Raw genomic sequence first — 19,874 nt, 5'->3', positions numbered from 1 at the left:
ATGATTGAGGGGCCCATTTTTACATTTCGACCTAGGGCCCCAAAATCTCAAGTACGACCCTGTATATATATAGAGAGATGGAGGAGGCGGCGGGTGGGGACAATGGAGGAGGCGGCAATGGAGGCGATGATTGGAGATGCAAACTGCGAATCAATGAAGGTCGGCCATGGAAGAAGCTGCGATGATGGAAAGTAGAAGGATGAGAGAGTAATGTTGGAAATAATTGAGTCATTTGAGGGCACATTGGTAATTGACTTGGTCAACGAAATAAGCTACCAACAACTTATTTGGAAAAGTTGGGGGTAGCTTTTTGAAAATGCTGCTACAACAGCTTATATGCTTGGTAGCGTTTAAGCTTTTGGATTTTTAACAAATGGGTAACAAAATAAGCTATACAAGGTTTAAGTTGTTACAACAACTTATAAGCAGTCAAACCGCGAAGCCAAACACCTCCCAAATGCTGCTAAGCTTATAAGCTGTTTTAATAACGTTTTGGAAAAGCTACCCCCAGCTTTTTCAAATAAGTTGTTGGTAGCTTATATCGTTGACCAAATTAATTACATATTTTCCCTCAAACAATTCAAATATTTACAACTCTCTATCCCTTGAAACATTACACTCTGTCATCCTCCTTCTCTGACCTTCTTTTCTCCATTGTCGACTTTCATCATCGCCACCTCTAGCAGATCGATTGCCACCTCCAGTCCAGCATCGTCGCCTCCATTGCTGCCTCCAGCTTCTAGATTGGCCGTCGCCTTCAGCCCAACATTGTTGTTGTTGCCGTCACCTCAATCTCTTTCAGCGTCGTTGCTCCATCCCCTACCCTTCTCTCTCTCTCTCTCTATATATATATATAAAACATATATATATTTTAATGTCTCAACATATATATTTAACATTTTTATGAATTAAAGTTAAATTTAAACATAAAGCATTTTATAAATATATTTTTAAATAATTTTATATAATTTATCAACATGTAATGGTAAAAATTTTATTAGTTGGATATGAATTTATAATTTATTTTTATTAAAAATTAGTACTTTTATGAATTTTATTTTTATTATTTAGCAACATATTTTATTTTTATTATCTAACAATTCATCATTGCTTAATTTTATGATTAAATTAATTATATTAATTGTCATTTTTGGGAAAATTGATCTGCGATTTTAATTGTTTTTTTTAAATTTCTATTTTCTTCTTACACATAATGGTGTGCATTTCAACAAACTTTGTTTCCCAACTTTTAGATGAACACAAAACACGAGAAATATGAATTGTGGATTGGAGATGATAAATTCTCTAAATAAACACTAATGTTTTAGTCCTTAAAAACTTTGGGCCACTTAAAATTCGGAGGAAAAGGGCCAAGTAGAAATTTTAATTTAAGACATGGGCTGCCCTGAATGGTCAGCCCACCCGTGTGTGTTATGAGCCTCACTAGAGAAGCGAGGTGCATAGCATAGGGCTGGTTAGGAGATAAAATGGAGCAAAAATTTCAATCCAACCTAAGATCAAATAAATTCACTGAAGTTTTCACTTTGAAAATACTAAAAAATGGGTTGAGTTTAATTTTTAAAAGAAGACTAAAATTAAAATAATAAAAACAAAAATCAAAGTATAAAAGGTTGCCCAAATTGAAACACGCCCTTGTGTGAAACCAAAACCCTCGCTACCCCTATGTGAGAGATCCACTGTCAACGCCTGCCAGCACTCCATTGTTGCCATTGCCATCATCACTGTCGACTAGGAGAGAGAGATGAAAAATGAGAAAAAAATTCTTTAAATATAAGGGTATTTTGGTCAATTTTGAATGTTTATTGGGGGTTAACAAATGATCATGGATAAATTGTAACGTAACATTAAATCTTAAGGGTATCATCACTGGCTTGTTGGGCTGTTCTTACCTGTTAAAACCCTCGCAAGGGTTTTGAAATAAAGATTTTGACTCTCTTGGTACCTAACTTCTACGTCTCTCTCTCCTCTCTCCCCGAACTGAGAGGGTTTTTCTTTTTCTTTTTTTTTTTCCAGTTTAGAAGTGATACCTTCTTTACTCTTAGCTAATGGAATGAAAAGAAGAGCGAATCATCGGGCTTATTGCAAACAAAACCAAAAGCAAGATGTCAGGTTGAAATAAAAATCTCTTTGTTAGGCTCACTTACTTCCTTTGGGTGTGAATTGTTTTGATTATTTTTCATAATCTCCGGTCTTTGGTTGCACCATCTGATGTTTGAATTCCGTCTCAAGTACTTCAACCTCAAATAGTTTTAATTTCCCACAACTTGAATTGGATACTGTTTATGGTGATTATAATTTTAGTATTGAAGAGGCATCGACGGTTCCAGATCTGGAATGATCATTCCATATTCCAGATCTACAACCAGCATTCTAGATTTGGAACCTTCTAAATGGTGGGACGATGGCGATTATTCGAGAGAGATGACGGTGACATTAAGTCTCTCTCTCTCTCTCTCCCCCCCCCCTCCTTATACCGCAGAACCCTGATCTTCAAGGGTTCAAAGATCTTCAAACCTAGATCGATGGTGACACTACTCTCTCTCTCTCTCTCAAGCACCATCATTTATCTTCATCAAGCACCGTCATTTTTTCCTACATGAACAGATAAAGGCTTTAGAAGGATATAGAAATTTATAATTTGTTGGAACCCTGTTGGAGCCGAAAGAGCCCGGATAAAGGCTTTAGAAGGATATAGAAATTTATAATTTGTTGGAACCCTGTTGGAGCCAAAAGAGCTCGGATAAAGGCTTTAGAAAAAGTTTTGGAATTGAATTGGTGTTCTGGTTGCCCTCATCCTTTTCTTTGGTGGTCGTTTGTACTTTTTGTGAAGTTTCATTGTTCTCGTTTGATAATTACTATTCTTGATGCAGCTTTCTCACCTTGTTGTCCTATTGAAACAGGAAGGCATCTAGGGCACGTTGGGAGGATATGCCTGCAAAATCGAAAAAGCACTCAAAAGCAGCATTGAAGCTCTCATATGCTGATCAGTCTGCATCTCCTCAGAGCTCATCTTCTTCGACACCACTTCCAGGACCAGAAGTTAGCGAAGAAGATATATTGGGCTCTATTGATGAAGCAACAAATAAATACCCGTGTTTTATAGGAAAATCTTCCTTTATGGGTCGGGTTACTGATGTCGAGGCTGATGCTAAAGGCTGTAAGATATGGATTTCAGAGGCTTCTATGGTTTCTTCCTCTCTTTCTCCTGGTTCTACCGTCTCGGTAATTCACTGTTGCACATGTTTGCTACCTTTTGCCTTGTTGTTGATGTCTGAATTTGACTTTATGCTGTGCTGTCAAAGCAACAGTCATTGATGGAAAATGGAATTGGGTGTTTGTTTTTATAACCAAACATACTTACAACAACAATTGCAGGCCTTAATCTCGCTAGATGAAGCTGGCCACATGAATTGATGTCCAGGCACATTAGAACAATAGAGAGAACCTTAAATTATTGCTGGTGAGGATATGTGAAGTAAAAAATCAGGATTCTTTGCTGCCGCCAGAAGCGTAAAGCTCCTTCCGGCACAACATTTTAGCTTTTGTAGAGCCTGGTCTCTTTAGGTGTCCCGTTATATCTGTAATTGACTGAAGCTTGAAGTGCCAAGTGCATTGTAATTCTATGCAAATGTACTACGAAAAGGGGATTTATTATAATATTTGAAAATTTGTGTCTATGGAAAACCAATGCTGAATTGGACAGTGCCAAGTATTCTTTTCAATTTGTTTAATGCTCTATACATTTGTGTGTATATGTATTCGGATTATTGTCCGTTCATGTAGGAAAAAATGATGGTGCTTGATGAAGATAAGTTATTCCCACATTTATGTCCTCACATCTGTCGAGTTGCCAAATTTTTCATAACTGGAGACAAGCTAATATATAATAAAATTTGATGGGACTTTAGTGCAGGGCATGGGTATGAGGTGTATATCGCTAAAGGCTGCAAATACATATGAAATTATGTGTATCTAGCCTGGCACTTCAATCCCGCATTTGCTAGTTGAGACCATCCTTTTGGACACTATCATCATCATCATCATCACTTCTCTTTAGGTAGGGTTGGTTACATAAACTCTAGCTCTCTAATCAATTTTATATAAGTCACTTTGAAAAATTTAATGATTTTTACGTTGAGTGTGATAAGGAGGAAGACTTTTCAATACTAGAATGTTGAGGGGATTACTCAAACCTTAGGCAGAGTTCTTGTTTTAGGAACACCACAATAAACAATACTTATACATGCTTTTCTTTTATAATACACAACATCTACTTAAGAAATTGTTTTCCACTTTCTACATAGAGGAATTTTTTTTTCTGGGGTACAAGGACATTGTGTAATGGTCTATTAAATGTCTGGAGTTGCTATTAACAGGATTTATGATTGATATTTATGCTAGAACATGTACTATCTTCTTTCTTGTTTGATTAGTATTATTTTTTCTGCAACTGCAACTTTTATTATGCTCAATTTTATATGCTTATGTTACTTTTCCTTGTTTCTTTGGTTATTTCGTCTATGTTTTTTGTGTGTGAGTGGCTAGTTTCAGGACTTTTGAGATTTTACACCTTTGCATAAAATTGTGTTTAATTTTTGTCGTTGATAATGGTTTTATCAATTCATTGACAGGTCTCTCTTCCATCTCCTAAGAAGAAATCTTCTAATACGTCTCCTCTCTGCTCAATAGCTGATGAATATGAAAAGCAATTTGGGATTGCTTGCAGCAATAAAATGGCTACTTTTGTGGGGAACTACTTTGCTTTAGCAACAGTTTATCCTTCTTGTAAGGTATGAAGGCACTTTCTGTGAGCCATTTTCATTTCTCATTAGAAATCTTGAAGTTTGTTAAGATATTTTTGAACTTAGTGATGCTCTCTTCTAGTGTGCATATATTTCTCTTAAGAGAAGATGCTCATGGAAAGATTAGTTATGTTTTAGGTTATGCCTAATTTAATGATTTGAGGGGCAGTATTACCAGCAGAACAGTGCAAACTGGTTATGGATAAGGATCTTATGATACTGATAGCTTGGTGAAAGATGATTTATATAGTTTTTTCTTTTTTTTCTTTTTTGCTTGGCTGCTCATAAAGCTGCAGGAACATGTTATTTGATTAAAAAATCTCAAGTGATATGGTTGATATGTTCAATAGCATAGTGGTAAGGATGGGTTGGTATGGAACACCATGCTACATCATATTTTATATTACCCTCATGTGAATCAGGTAGATATGCATTCTTTACATCAGTGTTCTAAAACGCGCTAGGCGCTAGTCGGGCGCCAAGCTAGAGCCTTGAAAAAATGATTTTTCTTTTTTTGATATTATTTTTAAGTAAATCAAAGTTGAAAACACAAGTGAAATAATGAAATTGAGTTTTAGAAACAAACTATTATATTAGTTCTAGGTTCAAGAAGATAGAAGCAGTAATAATACAACATAAACCATATCCGAAGAATCTAACTATCTAATTGGATTTCTTTCTCTCCATATTCTTCCAACTCATGATCTTCATCAGACTCAAAACCAAATTCATTGATTTCTTGCTCATCTTCTTCTGATTGAAAATCATGTTCATGAAGCTCTCTCTTTCTAGAACTTCTTTGAGGTTGAAGCATCTTGTCTGCTCCCAATGCTTCACCAACCACTTCCCAAGTGAGCCCCATTCTAGGCTCAACTTCTTCATCATCTTCTCCATCAATGATCCATCCTTGTGCATTACTAGGATGGGAAGAAGAGGAGAATGTTGAAGTTTACATATCAGGGGAAAAAAAGGAAAGAAAAGATGAATGTTGGTCAAAACAAAGTTCTAGATAGCAATCTGAGAGCTCACTTGTGTAAAAGTAATGACTAACCATAAAAGAGTCTAATTCTTACATGTCCAACTAAGGCCCCACAAATTGAATCTAACTATGACATGTATAACAAAGAGCATGAAGTTTAATTATATAAGATTAACTTGTAATTGTATGTCAGTTTCATAGTTCAGAGCTTTCCCACTGTTTCAATGTGTGCTATTAAAATAATAATAATAATAATAATAATAATAATAATAATAATAATAATAATAATAATAATAATAATAATAATAATAATAATAATTAATAAGGAAGAAAAAGATGAATGTTGAAGTTCACTAGCCAGGAAAAAAAAAGAAAAAGACAATATGAATGTTGTCCATCAGCTTCCAAGTGTAAATTTCTCATAAAATTGGATTTGTTAACCATTATACTTCATTTGTAAAACATCATACAGGAAGCAAACACCAAAGGTGTAACAATATATTGGATTTGAACCTTTAATAATACAAGAAGTCAATTCATGTGTTTGAGCAATACCTAAGTGTAAAGTATGTGAAACTCATGCAACTACAAAAGAAAAAAATAACAAAAGCACAAACTATTGTATTGGAAGGGCATTCAACCATGTTTGCTTGGTAACACAAAACATAAACGGACAGAAAAGAAAATATTCCAAGTAGATCATTATTCAAGGCTACAAGTTGTTATGCAAGTTGAAGATGATATACAGATGTGGGATATTATTACAAAACATAAATATAGAGAACATCGGGAAAGCAGTTACAGATAAAGCACCTGGACATGAAGAGTTTCTTGTACCTTAGATAAGTTTTAAGACATCTACAAAGAAAGACTTTTTATAGGACAGATATTACACTAGCTCTATTTCATGGCACATAATGTTGGGTAACAAAGCACCAACATATGCAAAATATTAGCGTAACAAAGATGAAAATATTAAGATAAAAATGTAGCCATACAAGAGAAGATAAAATTAGAAATGAGCCTTTTCATAATAAGATCGGAGTGGCTCATTTTGAAGATAATGTGTGTGTGACATGATTAAGATAGTTTGGTCCATGACAGTTGATGGAATTGAACAAATATCTAAGAAAGGATGTAAAGGAAGGTCAAAAGTTCGAGTGATACGAATGAGGTTACCCCTTCGAAACCATAAGTTTAAATGTTCTACTTAAAACAGCCCATTTACCAAAAAAAAAGCAGAAGGTAAGGTCATGCACAAATACAACCTTCCCCTAACCCTTGCTAAATGGGGAGCCTCACATTGGAGATGGCCTTTAAAAAAGCTATTATATCATTTTCAAATAATACCCTTGCGAAATCTTTTTTTCTACATTCTCACACAGTAAATTTGAAGTAATAATTAAGATAACATTTTCTATGGTTATTATAACTTTTGGACTTCCCAATGTAATAACTACTAAAATTACTCCCTTGATTTATTTGCTCATAAAAAAATTGTCAAACTAATCTGTAAGCACAGTTACTAACCAAAGAATTCACTAGTGATAGCAACAATGACTACAACACATTTTTAGGTTAAAAATCAACCTCATGCCATAAAGACTGAACAATAACATGGAGTGTCAAGCAGAAAATAATCATTTTTTTGTAAGAGCTTGAGGAAATAAGGAACTTAGATTTCTGATCACCTATTTCAATCTCCCTGTCAAGTCTACCAGGCCGTCGGAGTGCAGGCTCAATGCTATCAGGCCTGTTTGTTGCAGCAATGACAAGTAGGTTATCAGTCCTGCAAATTCCATCCATCAAATTCAGTAAAGTTGCAACCATTCTCTGAGACAGCTCTTCACCTCCATCCCTACGTGCAGGGGCAATAGCATCCAACTCATCGATGAATACCTGCCTAACGGAAATCCATTAGTTGCCTTAAAAGCCAAATGCATAATTTATGTGTCTTAGATAGTATGTGAAGAAAATCAGGGGTCAGTGACAAAATCAAGAATTCTGGAAAGCAGACCACATTTACAGATACAAACTTAAACAGTGTTTGGAAAAACATATTCCTTTTTACGATAATTAACACAATCAACATTCCATTGTAGGCAAGCGGGAGTGTTCAATCCATAATTTGTAACCTGATCCTAAGGCATCTCTTACACTAGATGCATTGAAATATTATATGCAGAAAGGGGGAGGGGAGGAGATATACCACAACTGTGTCAATTCAATTGATGCATTATAGACAAAATATAATGTTAAGATATAGAAGACTGTAACTTTTTGTTAATTAATATCAACATGTTGATGAATAACAACAGATGGTTCAATTAGTACAGAATGAAATTTATCAAAAAGTGCATAGCAAGTATACCAAACAGAGAACTAGAAACAGTATCTAGATTTTTTATTTTTTTTTGGGTAAAAGGTTTCAAGTAATGAATTGCTTTGTCTTTTTTTTTTTTTTTTTTTCTCTTTCTGTTTCAAGGGGGGTGAGGAGAGTTTGGAGAAATCTAACCACTCCTAGTGTTGCTCGTCTAGCTGAATTGAAGACCTCAACCAAAGCCTGCTTGCTTTCTCCATAATATTGACTAATAATTTTGGGTCCATTCACAGTAAAAAGGTTGACACCAGTATCACGTGCAATATTTTGAATCAAAGCAGTCTTTCCTGTGCCAGGTGGCCCATGAAGAAGCACTCCTTTTGTAGGCCGCAAACCCAGACTAGAACAATTACATAAATAATCAACACACAAAACTAAGCAAAAAAGATTGCATATCATCTTCTATTCAAAAGTATGAATGACACAAGCTAAGTTCTTCAAAGGACATTTGATTAGCAACTAGCTAGAGGGACAAATAGAGATTCCACAAAATTCAGAAAGCTAATGTGGAAAAAGAAAAATGAAACCCAGTCTTGACCTTGAACAGTATGATATCATAAAAGTCAGTTCCATAAAGCCTGGAGACTTGACTTGTTATGTAAATGATGAGATCAAAACCAAAATTGCATCTAAACATTGAATTAATGAGGATGTTAAACACATACCTTGACAAAGTGTCTTTCATTGATAAGCAAATTATTATATCCTTCAATAATGCATATTCTTTTGACAAACCACCCAACTTTTCATTCACTCGATCAGCTTCAGTATCGACATATTCAAGTTCTAGGCAAGTAAACCTTTTTCCTGTGGAATTTCTAATGTAGAATTCAAAGGTGAAGATAAAAGTACTTTTGTTTTATGGTTTATCACAAAAGCTTCTTAACATTCTTCATCAGATCAGAAGGATGAGAGAAAAATTCAAATTTAAATTTCTCTGTGGTATCCTGAGAAGTACAATCAACCGAAATTCCACTAGCATCTAAAGCATGGATGATGTATTGGAGATTGGACATTCATCTTTTCAACATACGTGAAATGTAAGTTTATTGAAAATCTAAAGCATGGATGATGTATTGGAGAATTGGAAGATCAAATCGTACCTAGAAAAGATCAATTTAGATATCTTAGTCTCGAATCAATCATCCAAAAGGATGGGAAGATTGATGAGATTAAGGCTGAATGATTAAATTGGAAAATTGAATCTGGTGTTATTTGTGATAGTAAGATTCCATTAAACCTAAAGGAAAGTTTTACAAGATAGCTATAAAATCAGCTTTGTTGTATGAGTATCACACAGCATGTTGGGCAAAAAAGTCTCAACATGTGCAAACTATGAGCATAATTGAGATGAGAATGCTAAGATGGATGTGTGACCTTACAAAAAAAGATAAAATTAGGAATGCGGTTATTTGTCATAAGGTCAAAGTGGCTCCCGTTGAAGTTAAGATGCAGGAGACATGATTAAGATGGTTATGTGAGAAGAAGACAATAGGCGTCTAGTGAGGAGAGTGGATGGAATGGAATAAGTTAGTTAGACGAGAGATAAATGAAGACTAAAAAGAACTTGGTGGGAGAAATGGCTATTTATAGAAATGAACTGGAAGTTAGAATTCATGTAGCCAACCTCGCATAGTGGGATAAACGCTTGGTATTTTATGTTTTTAAGGAGTTCATTTTCATAATCTGTCAAAATTTTGATGGAGTCACTTAGCATAAGCATTGGTTCTGATAATTTTGTGCTTTTCTTTTGAGGGTTAATACCAATAGGGCATTGAATTTGCAGTGTAGTTTTTTTAAATGATTTATTTATATATATGTCTTTTGTTTTTGTTTTGTTAGGTTTTGAAGAATGGAGTTCGGTTATCTTCAAACCTTTCATCTTCACTGGGTTGCCCCACTTCAGGGAGGATCATATTTGTTTCTCTTATTCAAAGTCAATCTGCAGTTGGTGTTAATGGGAACAGCAAGTTGCATAGCCCCTCAAGTCTTTCATCTTCTGATTGCAAGGAATTATATTTAGAGCTGGTTTACTCAAAAAATGATTTCACAAAGAACAGTGATATATTTTGTGGAACAAATTTTACTGGAAAGAGAGCCAATGGTCAATTTGAAAATGGAAAGATTTCATCCCCCGTGACACCATCTTACTCTAAGTCAAAGCTTAGCTCTCTTGCTACTGGTCAGTTTAGTTCAACAAGATATGAAGAGTCAATATCAAGTTCACCCAAACCAAATGTATCATCTTTTAATTCACCTGATGTGGCAGAAGTATTAGGAGATGAAAGTGCAAAACTACTTCTTGAATCTTGTGCCACTTCATGGTTATGTTCTCGTACTCTACTCCTTGGAAATTTTGTGACAGTACCGATACTTTCAAAGTTTTGCACTTTTCAGGTTGTAGATGCTAGTGGAATTTCGGTTGATTGTTCTCAGGATGCCACAGAGAAATTTAATTCTGAATTTTTCTCTCATCCTTCTGATCTGATGAAGAATGTTAATGATGCTTTTCTGATAAACCATAAAACAAAAGTACTTTTATCTTCACCTTTGAATTCTGCATTAGAAATTCCACAGGAAAAAGGTTTACCTTGCCTAGAACTTGAATACGTGGATACTGAAGCTGATCAAGTGAATGAAAAGTTGGGTGGTTTGTCAAAAGAATATGCATTATTGAAGGATATAATAATTTGCTTATCATTGAAAGACACTTTGTCAAGGTTTGTGTTTAACATCCTCATTAATTCAATGTTTAGATGCAATTTTGGTTTTGATCTCATCATTTACATAACAAGTCAAGTCTCCAGGCTTTATGGAACTGACTTTTATGATATCATACTGTTCAAGGTCAAAACTGGGTTTCATTTTCCTCTTTTCACATTAGCTTTCTGAATTTTGTGGAATCTCTATTTGTCCCTCTAGCTAGTTGCTAATCAAATGTCCTTTGAAGAACTTAGCTTGTGTCATTCATACTTTTGAATAGAAGATGATATGCAATCTTTTTTGCTTAGTTTTGTGTGTTGATTATTTATGTAATTGTTCTAGTTTGGGTTTGCGGCCTACAAAAGGAGTGCTTCTTCATGGGCCACCTGGCACAGGAAAGACTGCTTTGATTCAAAATATTGCACGTGATACTGGTGTCAACCTTTTTACTGTGAATGGATCCGAAATTATAAGTCAATATTATGGAGAAAGCGAGCAGGCTTTGGTTGAGGTCTTCAATTCAGCTAGACGAGCAACACTAGGAGTGGTTAGATTTCTCCAAACTCTCCTCACCCCCCTTGAAACAGAAAGAGAAAAAAAAAAAAGAAAGACAATGCAATTCATTACTTGATACCTTTTACCAAAAAAAAAAATAAAAAATCTAGATACTGTTTCTAGTTCTCTGTTTGGTATACTTGCTATGCACTTTTTGATAAATTTCATTCTGTACTAATTGAACCATCTGTTGTTATTCATCAACATGTTGATATTAATTAACTAAAAGTTACAGCATTCTATATCTTAACATTATGTTTTGTCTATAATGCATCAATTGAATTGACGCAGTTGTGGTATATCTCTTCCCCTCCCCCTTTCTGCATATAATATTTCAATGCATCTAGTGTAAGAGATGCCTTAGGATCATGTTACAAATTATGGATTGAACACTCTCGCTTGCCTACAATGGAATGTTGATTGTGTTAGTTATCGTAAAAAGGAATATGTTTTTTCAAACACTGTTTAAGTTTGTATCTTTAAATGTGGTCTCCTTTCCAGAATTCTTGATTTTGTCACTGACCCCTGATTTTCTTCACATACTATCTAAGACACATAAATTATGCATTTGGCTTTGAAGGCAACTAACGGATTTCTGTTAGGCAGGTATTCATCGATGAGTTGGATGCTATTGCCCCTGCACGTAGGGATGGAGGTGAAGAGCTGTCTCAGAGAATGGTTGCAACTTTACTGAATTTGATGGATGGAATTTGCAGGACTGATAACCTACTTGTCATTGCTGCAACAAACAGGCCTGATAGCATTGAGCCTGCACTCCGACGGCCTGGTAGACTTGACAGGGAGATTGAAATAGGTGATCAGAAATCTAAGTTCCTTATTTCCTCAAGCTCTTACAAAAAAATGATTATTTTCTGCTTGACACTCCATGTTATTGTTCAGTCTTTATGGCATGAGGTTGATTTTTAACCTAAAAATGTGTTGTTGTCATTGTTGCTATCACCAGTGAATCCTTTGGTTTGTAACTGTGCTTACAGATTAGTTTGACAATTTTTTTATGAGCAAAAAAAAATCAAGGGAGTAATTTTAGTAGTTATTACCTTGGGAGGTCCAAAAGTTATAATAACCATAGAAAATGTTATCTTAAAATTATTACTTCAAATTTACTGTATGAGAATGTAGAAAAAAAGATTTCGCAAGGGTATTATTTGAAAATGATATAATAGCTTTTTTAAAGGCCATCTCCAATGTGAGGCTCCCCACTTAGCAAGGGTTAGGGGAAGGTTGTATTTGTGCATGACCTTACCTTCTGCTTTTTTTTATGGTAAATGGGCTGTTTCTTTATGTAGAACATTTAAACTTATGGTTTCGAAGGGGTAACCTCATTTGTATCACTCGAACTTTTGATCTTCCTTTACATCCTTTCTTAGATATTTGTTCAATTCCATCAACTATCATGGACCAAACTATCTTAATCATGTCACACACACATTATCTTCAAAATGAGCCACTCCGATCTTATTATGAAAAGGCTCATTTCTAATTTTATCTTTTCTTGTATGGCTACATTTTTATCTTAATATTTTCATCTTTGTTACACTAATATTTTGCATATGTTGGTGCTTTGTTACCCAACATTATGTGCCATGAAATAGAGCTAGTGTAATATCTGTCCTATAAAAAGTCTTTCTTTGTAGATGTCTTAAAACTTATCTAAGGTACAAGAAACTCTTCATGTCCAGGTGCTTTATCTGTAACTGCTTTCCCGATGTTCTCTATATTTATGTTTTGTAATAATATCCCACATCTGTATATCATCTTCAACTTGCATAACAACTTGTAGCCTTGAATAATGATCTACTTGGAATATTTTCTTTTCTGTCCGTTTATGTTGTGTGTTACCAAGCAAACATGGTTGAATGCCCTTCCAATACAATAGTTTGTGCTTTTGTTATTTTTTTCTTTTGTAGTTGCATGAGTTTCACATACTTTACACTTAGGTATTGCTCAAACACATGAATTGACTTGTTGTATTATGAAAGGTTCAAATCCAATATATTGTTACACCTTTGGTGTTTGCTTCCTGTATAATGTTTTACAAATGAAGTATGATGGTTAACAAATCCGATTTTATGAGAAATTTACACTTGGAAGCTGATGGACAACATTCATATTTTCTTTCTTTTTTTTTTTTTTTTCTGGCTAGTGAACTTCAACATTCATCTTTTTCTTCCTTATTAATTATTATTATTATTTTAATAGCACACATTGAAACAGTGGGAAAGCTCCTTTTTGATCCAGGTTTTGAGTCCCGTCCCTATCCATAAAAGCCGATTTACTATCGTACCTTCTAACCTCTACTTCAAGGAATCGAATTTCCTTTTCTTAGGTTTATGCTACCCACTCCAAGCCCTTCGAACGAAGAAAAGTCTGTCAGCTAACTCCCTTCAGTTAAGAGAGATGCCGGTAAGTCACCCAACCCCAACCCTTAACTATTTACCGCTTCCTTCCTATTGATTTAGGAAGACGTGGTAAATAAGCCCGACTGTAGGAGGGTAAGCCTGCAGGGTAAGATATCCTTCTTCTCTTATTTCTCCCCTCCTTCCCCCTTCCTTCTTAGTTCGAAAGAGTCAAAGAGAATATAATCTTTTCGTGTAAATGAAAAGACCTGACTGACTTTACTGCAACTTGTTGCTTTCGGTCAAAAGTAAGGGATTCCCTAACCTCGTGATCCTCGGCCTCGGTTCACTCATTCCCTGGAAAGAGAAAATGACCTAGCGTAAGTCAACTATGAAACTGACATACAATTACAAGTTAATCTTATATAATTAAACTTCATGCTCTTTGTTATACATGTCATAGTTAGATTTAATTTGTGGGGCCTTAGTTGGACATGTAAGAATTAGACTCTTTTATGGTTAGTCATTACTTTTACACAAGTGAGCTCTCAGATTGCTATCTAGAACTTTGTTTTGACCAACATTCATCTTTTCTTTCCTTTTTTTCCCCTGATATGTAAACTTCAACATTCTCCTCTTCTTCCTTGTTATTGCCATTATTATTTTGATAGCACACATAATTTGTTGAAATAGTGGGAAAGCACTGAATAATGGAAATTGATAAGATACAACTACCAAGTTAATCTCATATAATTAGGATTTTTTCTCTTTGTTATAGATGCCACGGTTAGAATTAATTGGTGGGGCCTTAGTTGGACTTGGTAAGGATAGATTGTTTTTGGTTGTTAGTCATGACATTTAAATAAGTGAGCTCTCGTATTGTTTTGATCAATACTTGCATATGCAGGTGTTCCATCTCCAAAACAACGTTATGATATACTGCTTGCTCATCTCTCTAGGATGGAACATTCTCTTTCAGACATGCAAGTTCAACACCTTGCCACAGCTACACATGGTTTTGTTGGTGCCGACATAGCAGCTCTCTGCAATGAAGCAGCCATGATCTGTCTTAGGCGCTGTGTTTATTTTTTGAAATCTGGTGATGCTTCAGATAACAGAAACTCTGTTGTGTTTGAGAGCTGTTGTACTGCTAGAGAATATGGCTCTTGTTGCGCAAATGATACACTGGATTCTGCTTCTTCGTCCATAACATACCAGTCTATTTCGTCAAAGATAGAAAATGCTGTTGATGTTAGGGAAATTGAGGCTTCTACAGTAGAAGCGTTAAGTTTGGAAGTAACATTTGAAGATTTTGAAAAGGCTAAAATGAAAGTTAGACCAAGTGCTATGCGTGAGGTATGTTGAGACTTCATACTGTCTAGCAAAATGTAAGTAATATGTAAAATGGGACAAGTCAAGCTTTCGATGGTTCATGACTCCTCAGGAGTAACTAAAGCATACAAATGATACAATGAATTTTTCAAACTTTGTCAATAGCATGATGTTGGCACACTAATTTCATATCTATAAGTTATCGAAATGATGAAATTCCATGCTTCCTGAATATTTTTATTACTCCCATGTCTTTTCTTTTACGTATAATTATTTTCTTAGATTTTTCAATGGCCGTTTGATAGTTTATTTGATTAATATGTATAAATGATATTAGATCTTATTTGTTTCACTTCTAGGTAATGCTGGAGTTTCCAATGGTTAACTGGAAGGATGTTGGTGGCCAGGAGGAGGTAAAAGCACAGTTAATGGAGGCAGTAGAGTGGCCTCAAAAGCACCAGGATGCTTTCAAGCGTATTGGAACCCGTCCACCAACTGGGGTTTTGATGTTTGGTCCTCCTGGATGCAGCAAAACGCTTTTGGCACGTGCAGTGGCTTCTGAAGCTGGGCTTAATTTCCTTGCTGTAAAGGGTCCAGAGCTTTTTAGCAAATGGGTTGGTGAGTCTGAAAAGGCTGTAAGGTCTCTGTTTGCAAAGGCAAGGGCAAATGCTCCATCCATCATATTTTTTGATGAAATAGATGGTCTTGCTGTTATTCGTGGGAAGGAAGGTGATGGGGTTTCAGTTGCTGATAGAGTTATGGGTCAACTTCTTGTTGAATTAGATGGTAAGTATTTATCCATAATACAAAACCTTGTAGTAGAGGTTTTTTCCTGCTAGTACTAGGCTTTTTTTTACCATGAGTGCTATCCTCTGCATCTCTTGAAATTGAAGTGCATCAATATTGCGGTATTGCTTGAGATTTGGCCATATTAACTAATTTTTTGAGCTTTCCTGGTCAAAGTTTTATTAAGCAGGAGTTGGGAAAGTACTTTTGTAGTATCCTAGATTTCCTTCAAGTCGCTTTAAGGGGACTCCTAACTCTATGGCAGTGAAGTAATATCAACAATCAAAATCTTTTTGTTCCCAGAAATTGTTAAGGCAAAGGGACAAGACAAAAATAGAAAGGAAAAATAATCTCCATAAAAATTTTCCCCTATAATTTTTTTTCCATAAATGGTCAGAAATCTGGAAAGTTTTACCCACTCTCCCTTCTCTCATGAGTTTTTCCACCTATCCATGTAGTTTTTATGGTAGTTGAAATGAGAGAAAATTATTGTCTTTGCATGTTGTCTGCAGGCCAGCTACAGTTTTTAGGCATTTTTGCAAGAGACTCAGTACTCTTTAACTTGAACTTGTTTATCTGCAAAACTGAATGGACTGTGTCTGTCAATTTAGGCTTGCAACAAAGGGCTAATGTGACTGTTATTGCTGCAACAAATCGACCAGATAAGATTGACCCTGCCCTTCTAAGACCAGGTATCACCAATCTCTTCATTCTTTGAAAATTAGATATTGTGTTTTACTCAACTGATAATTAAAATTTTGCCAGGACGCTTTGACAGACTGCTATATGTAGGGCCCCCCAGTGAAATAGACCGGGAAGATATATTCCGCATCCATTTGCGCAAAATGCCATGCAGTCCTGATGTCTGCATTAGAGAACTGGCTCTCCTCACAGAAGGGTGTACTGGGGCTGATATATCATTGATTTGCCGTGAAGCAGGTCTTGCAGCCATGGAGGTCTGGAGTTTTTATTGTGATTATGCATATTGCTTTCAGAATTATCATTGATATATTTTCTGCATTGATTATGTTTATGATACCAGGAATCTCTTGATGCTTCTGCAATAAGAATGATACACCTAAGGACGGCAATTAAGCAAGTACAGCCATCTGAAGTCCAGTCTTATCAGGATTTGTCAATAAAATTTGAAAGGCTTGTCTACTCTAGTACTAAAAGAGACAGTGAGGGTGTTCAGCCTTGCTCAGGAAGATCAATTTGGAAGTCTTTTTGGTAAGAATCCTCTTTTTGGTGATTTCTTTTTACTCTTGGAAGTGTTCAACTGGCACTGTCACCCTGATGGGGGTTATCTCTTGGGTGTCCAGTGCACTAGCTTCAGGAACCAAATAAACTGCTTTTCTTCAGTGTGTTTAGTCTTTATGAATGCCCCCCAAAACTTTGAGGAGCTGTGTTAGATAGCTCCAAGTTAGTCTGAATAGAAATTGCTCCCAGTCAATAGGCGCCACTCACTAGGGTTGAGCCATCTGCTTGTTCATTGTCTTTGGTTTTGTAAACCAAGAATGGAATCCAAAACTTGAAAGAATAGTGCTGAGCAGTTTAGAGTGGTTTAACTTGTATATGCTTGTGTGGTTAGTCCTTGGTTCCAGATATTTTAGTTGTCAACTAGGTACCGTGGGTTGCAAATTGTGCACAGCCTTCCTATGTGATGCTAATATTGCATACATGTAGGATTCCACTACAGGAACTCGTGCATTAGGCTACTAACTGTTATGAGTTCTTTAGTACTTCTGGGAGAATTTATGCTAGGTTGGTTTTCTTGTGGCCTTTCATTCCAGGTTGTCAAAAGTAACTGGTCGTCCAATCTTATTCCTTAGGGTAGAATTACTTGACTATATACAGTTGGTCAATGAAGAAACTAATCTCTAAATTAGGCAATTGCCTAATTATATCCTATTGAAATTAGGAAACACGGAGACCCTAGAACACAGAGAAAGATGCGGTCAAGATAAGATCTCCTAGGAAAAGATATGGAAATATGGAAACATAGATCTCCGGCATATAAATCTCTAAATATGAATATGAATCTTGGTATCTTCTGACACTCCCCCTCAACATTGTGAGTGAATGTCTTGCATTCCAATTTTGCTCAATAATCTTTGACACAAGGCTAGGAAGTTCTTTTGTAATAATATTTGCAAATTGATCACTAGTAGGCACAAATGGGGTGCAAATCAGGCCACTATCTAGCTTCTCTTTTATGAAATGTGACTTCAACATGATTTGTTCGATCACGCTGTATCGGATTCTGGACAATGCTGATAGCTAACTTATTATCACAGTAGAGTCTAATAGGTGCTTTCCACTTGATTTTTAGGTCTTCTAGGAGTATCTTGATCCAAAGTAATTCACATATTCCCAGGGCCATTGATCTGAACTCTGCTTCAGCACTTGACCGAGTTACAACACTTTTACTTCTCTAAGTCACAAAATTACCTCATAGAAATGTGCAATATCCTGATGTTGACCTTCTATCAACAACTAACCCTACATAATCAGCATCAGTACAGACCTCAAGAGACAACTCCCCCCCCCCCCCCCCCCCCCCCCCTTCTAAACAATATGCATTTATTGGGTGTCCCTTTTAAATAATGTAGAATCATGTACACTGCTTTTAGGTGATTTTCCTTAGGATTATGCATGAACTGGCTGGCCACACTTACTGAATAAGCAATGTCTGGGCGTGTATGGAGCAGGATGAGATGCTAATATTTTGCCGATGAAAAATCAATTAGTTTTGATGTTTTTTTTGCGCTTGAATGACGATCAAATTAGTTAATAAACAGTTTGAAGCCATCAAAAGGTTAAATTGCAAGGAATAGTCAAATATCTTACATTTGGAATGCAAAACAAATTCTATAGGGGCACAGGCTGTAGATCTTACATCTTAGCTTGGGCTTTAATGGGTATCCCTGCATGGACAGGAGTAGGGTTCAATCAGGCTACTGAAACAAATTCTGTATCCTTTCATTATCCAGCTCTTTGGTGGACGTTTACCCCCTCCACTAATTCAAGTGATTGAATTTGGTAATGCAGGATGCCAGTGATATCTACTGTCTTGGTTTTCAGCGGATTTCTAGCTGCACTTTCACAGAGAAAATCACCCTCATATGGTTAGTCACGTTTCCACTGTAAATTACCGTCAAGTTTGTCAACCACCAGTCTGCAACACGCGCAAAACTTGATCCCGGGAACAAGAACCACCCATTCAGCACTTTGAAAGTGTTTTCAGGCACTGGAAACTGAAGATGCTGTTTCAAACTTGGCTGTAGTAGCGCGCCCGCACAGTTTTCTGGGAAATAATGTTAAAACAAGGTAGTTCTCTTGCCTTCCCCAATTTAGGATTAGTTTTCCAGTGGCTGGAAATTTGAAGTCGAAGAGGGCTTTTTTGACTTCTTTGCTGGAATGGAAAATAATATTTCAAAAGCACATTATGTTTCATTTTACAGGCACACTTGCTCAATCAACCGATGTAAGAGTCGCTGATTGAGTAACCAGACTCGCTAACTCATTCAATAGCTCTTTTAGTTGTTCGCTTGAATTGCTTATCCAATGAACGGTTTTGTCTGATTGGATCAGCGGTTTTGTTTCATTGAACTTGCAGTTCTCTCAAATAGTCGTAGACTTGAATGATACATGGAGTGCTAAACAAATAATAGTAGTAAAAAGTGAATTATTTTTCTTCGATAAATTATTAGAGGGACCACCATAATGGTATGGTGATGGGAAGTCTTTTTTGTAAGCAATTTTTATTCATTTTTTTATATTTAGAGATTTGGGTGATTATTTATGGTAAGATCATGACCATGACAGGGTTCAAATATGGAGGAGTTAATAATGTTATTATAGAAATTAAACAAGAGCATTGTTGCTGCGAAGAAATGAAATGTTATTACAAAATTGGCTCTCTGTTAATGAGTGGAGTCAGGAGTGGGAGATTGAGG

The 19,874-nt window shown here is 35.8% G+C and overlaps 2 protein-coding genes across 9 annotated transcripts in view; one reads left to right on the top strand and one right to left on the bottom strand.

Annotated features, from left to right (window-relative positions):
• The window catches only part of LOC127799517 (calmodulin-interacting protein 111-like), a 30,935-nt gene extending 11,413 nt beyond the window's left edge, over positions 1 to 19,522 (top strand). For all 7 annotated transcript variants that reach the window (XM_052333619.1, XM_052333618.1, XM_052333616.1 and 4 more), the window contains 11 exons: positions 2,922 to 3,243; positions 4,653 to 4,811; positions 10,025 to 10,902; positions 11,228 to 11,432; positions 12,047 to 12,254; positions 14,705 to 15,153; positions 15,489 to 15,915; positions 16,527 to 16,607; positions 16,681 to 16,871; positions 16,958 to 17,145; positions 18,967 to 19,522. In XM_052333619.1, the coding sequence (XP_052189579.1) occupies positions 2,950 to 3,243; positions 4,653 to 4,811; positions 10,025 to 10,902; positions 11,228 to 11,432; positions 12,047 to 12,254; positions 14,705 to 15,153; positions 15,489 to 15,915; positions 16,527 to 16,607; positions 16,681 to 16,871; positions 16,958 to 17,145; positions 18,967 to 19,048 (3,162 nt within the window). In that variant the 5' untranslated portion in view covers positions 2,922 to 2,949 and the 3' untranslated portion in view covers positions 19,049 to 19,522. The remainder of the gene's footprint in view (positions 1 to 2,921; positions 3,244 to 4,652; positions 4,812 to 10,024; positions 10,903 to 11,227; positions 11,433 to 12,046; positions 12,255 to 14,704; positions 15,154 to 15,488; positions 15,916 to 16,526; positions 16,608 to 16,680; positions 16,872 to 16,957; positions 17,146 to 18,966) is intronic.
• On the bottom strand, positions 7,359 to 8,951 carry LOC127799520 (calmodulin-interacting protein 111-like). 2 transcript variants are annotated; one of them, XM_052333625.1, is made up of 3 exons: positions 8,848 to 8,951; positions 8,318 to 8,522; positions 7,359 to 7,701 (listed from the first exon to the last, which is right to left on the bottom strand). In XM_052333625.1, exons 1-3 carry the CDS (start codon positions 8,865 to 8,867, stop codon positions 7,381 to 7,383), a joined length of 546 nt encoding a protein of 181 aa, XP_052189585.1. In that variant the 5' UTR covers positions 8,868 to 8,951; the 3' UTR covers positions 7,359 to 7,380. The 2 variants fall into 2 exon arrangements, with proteins under 2 accessions (XP_052189585.1, XP_052189584.1); XM_052333624.1 differs by lacking the exon at positions 8,848 to 8,951 and having other exon boundaries at positions 8,318 to 8,698.
• Positions 19,523 to 19,874: the final 352 nt, after the last annotated feature.

The sequence above is a fragment of the Diospyros lotus genome, chromosome 4 (assembly GCF_014633365.1).
Source record: "Diospyros lotus cultivar Yz01 chromosome 4, ASM1463336v1, whole genome shotgun sequence".
Taxonomy (NCBI): domain Eukaryota; kingdom Viridiplantae; phylum Streptophyta; class Magnoliopsida; order Ericales; family Ebenaceae; genus Diospyros; species Diospyros lotus.
The sequence above is the reverse complement of the archived record's forward strand: the minus strand, read 5'-3'. Positions and strand labels throughout refer to the sequence as shown.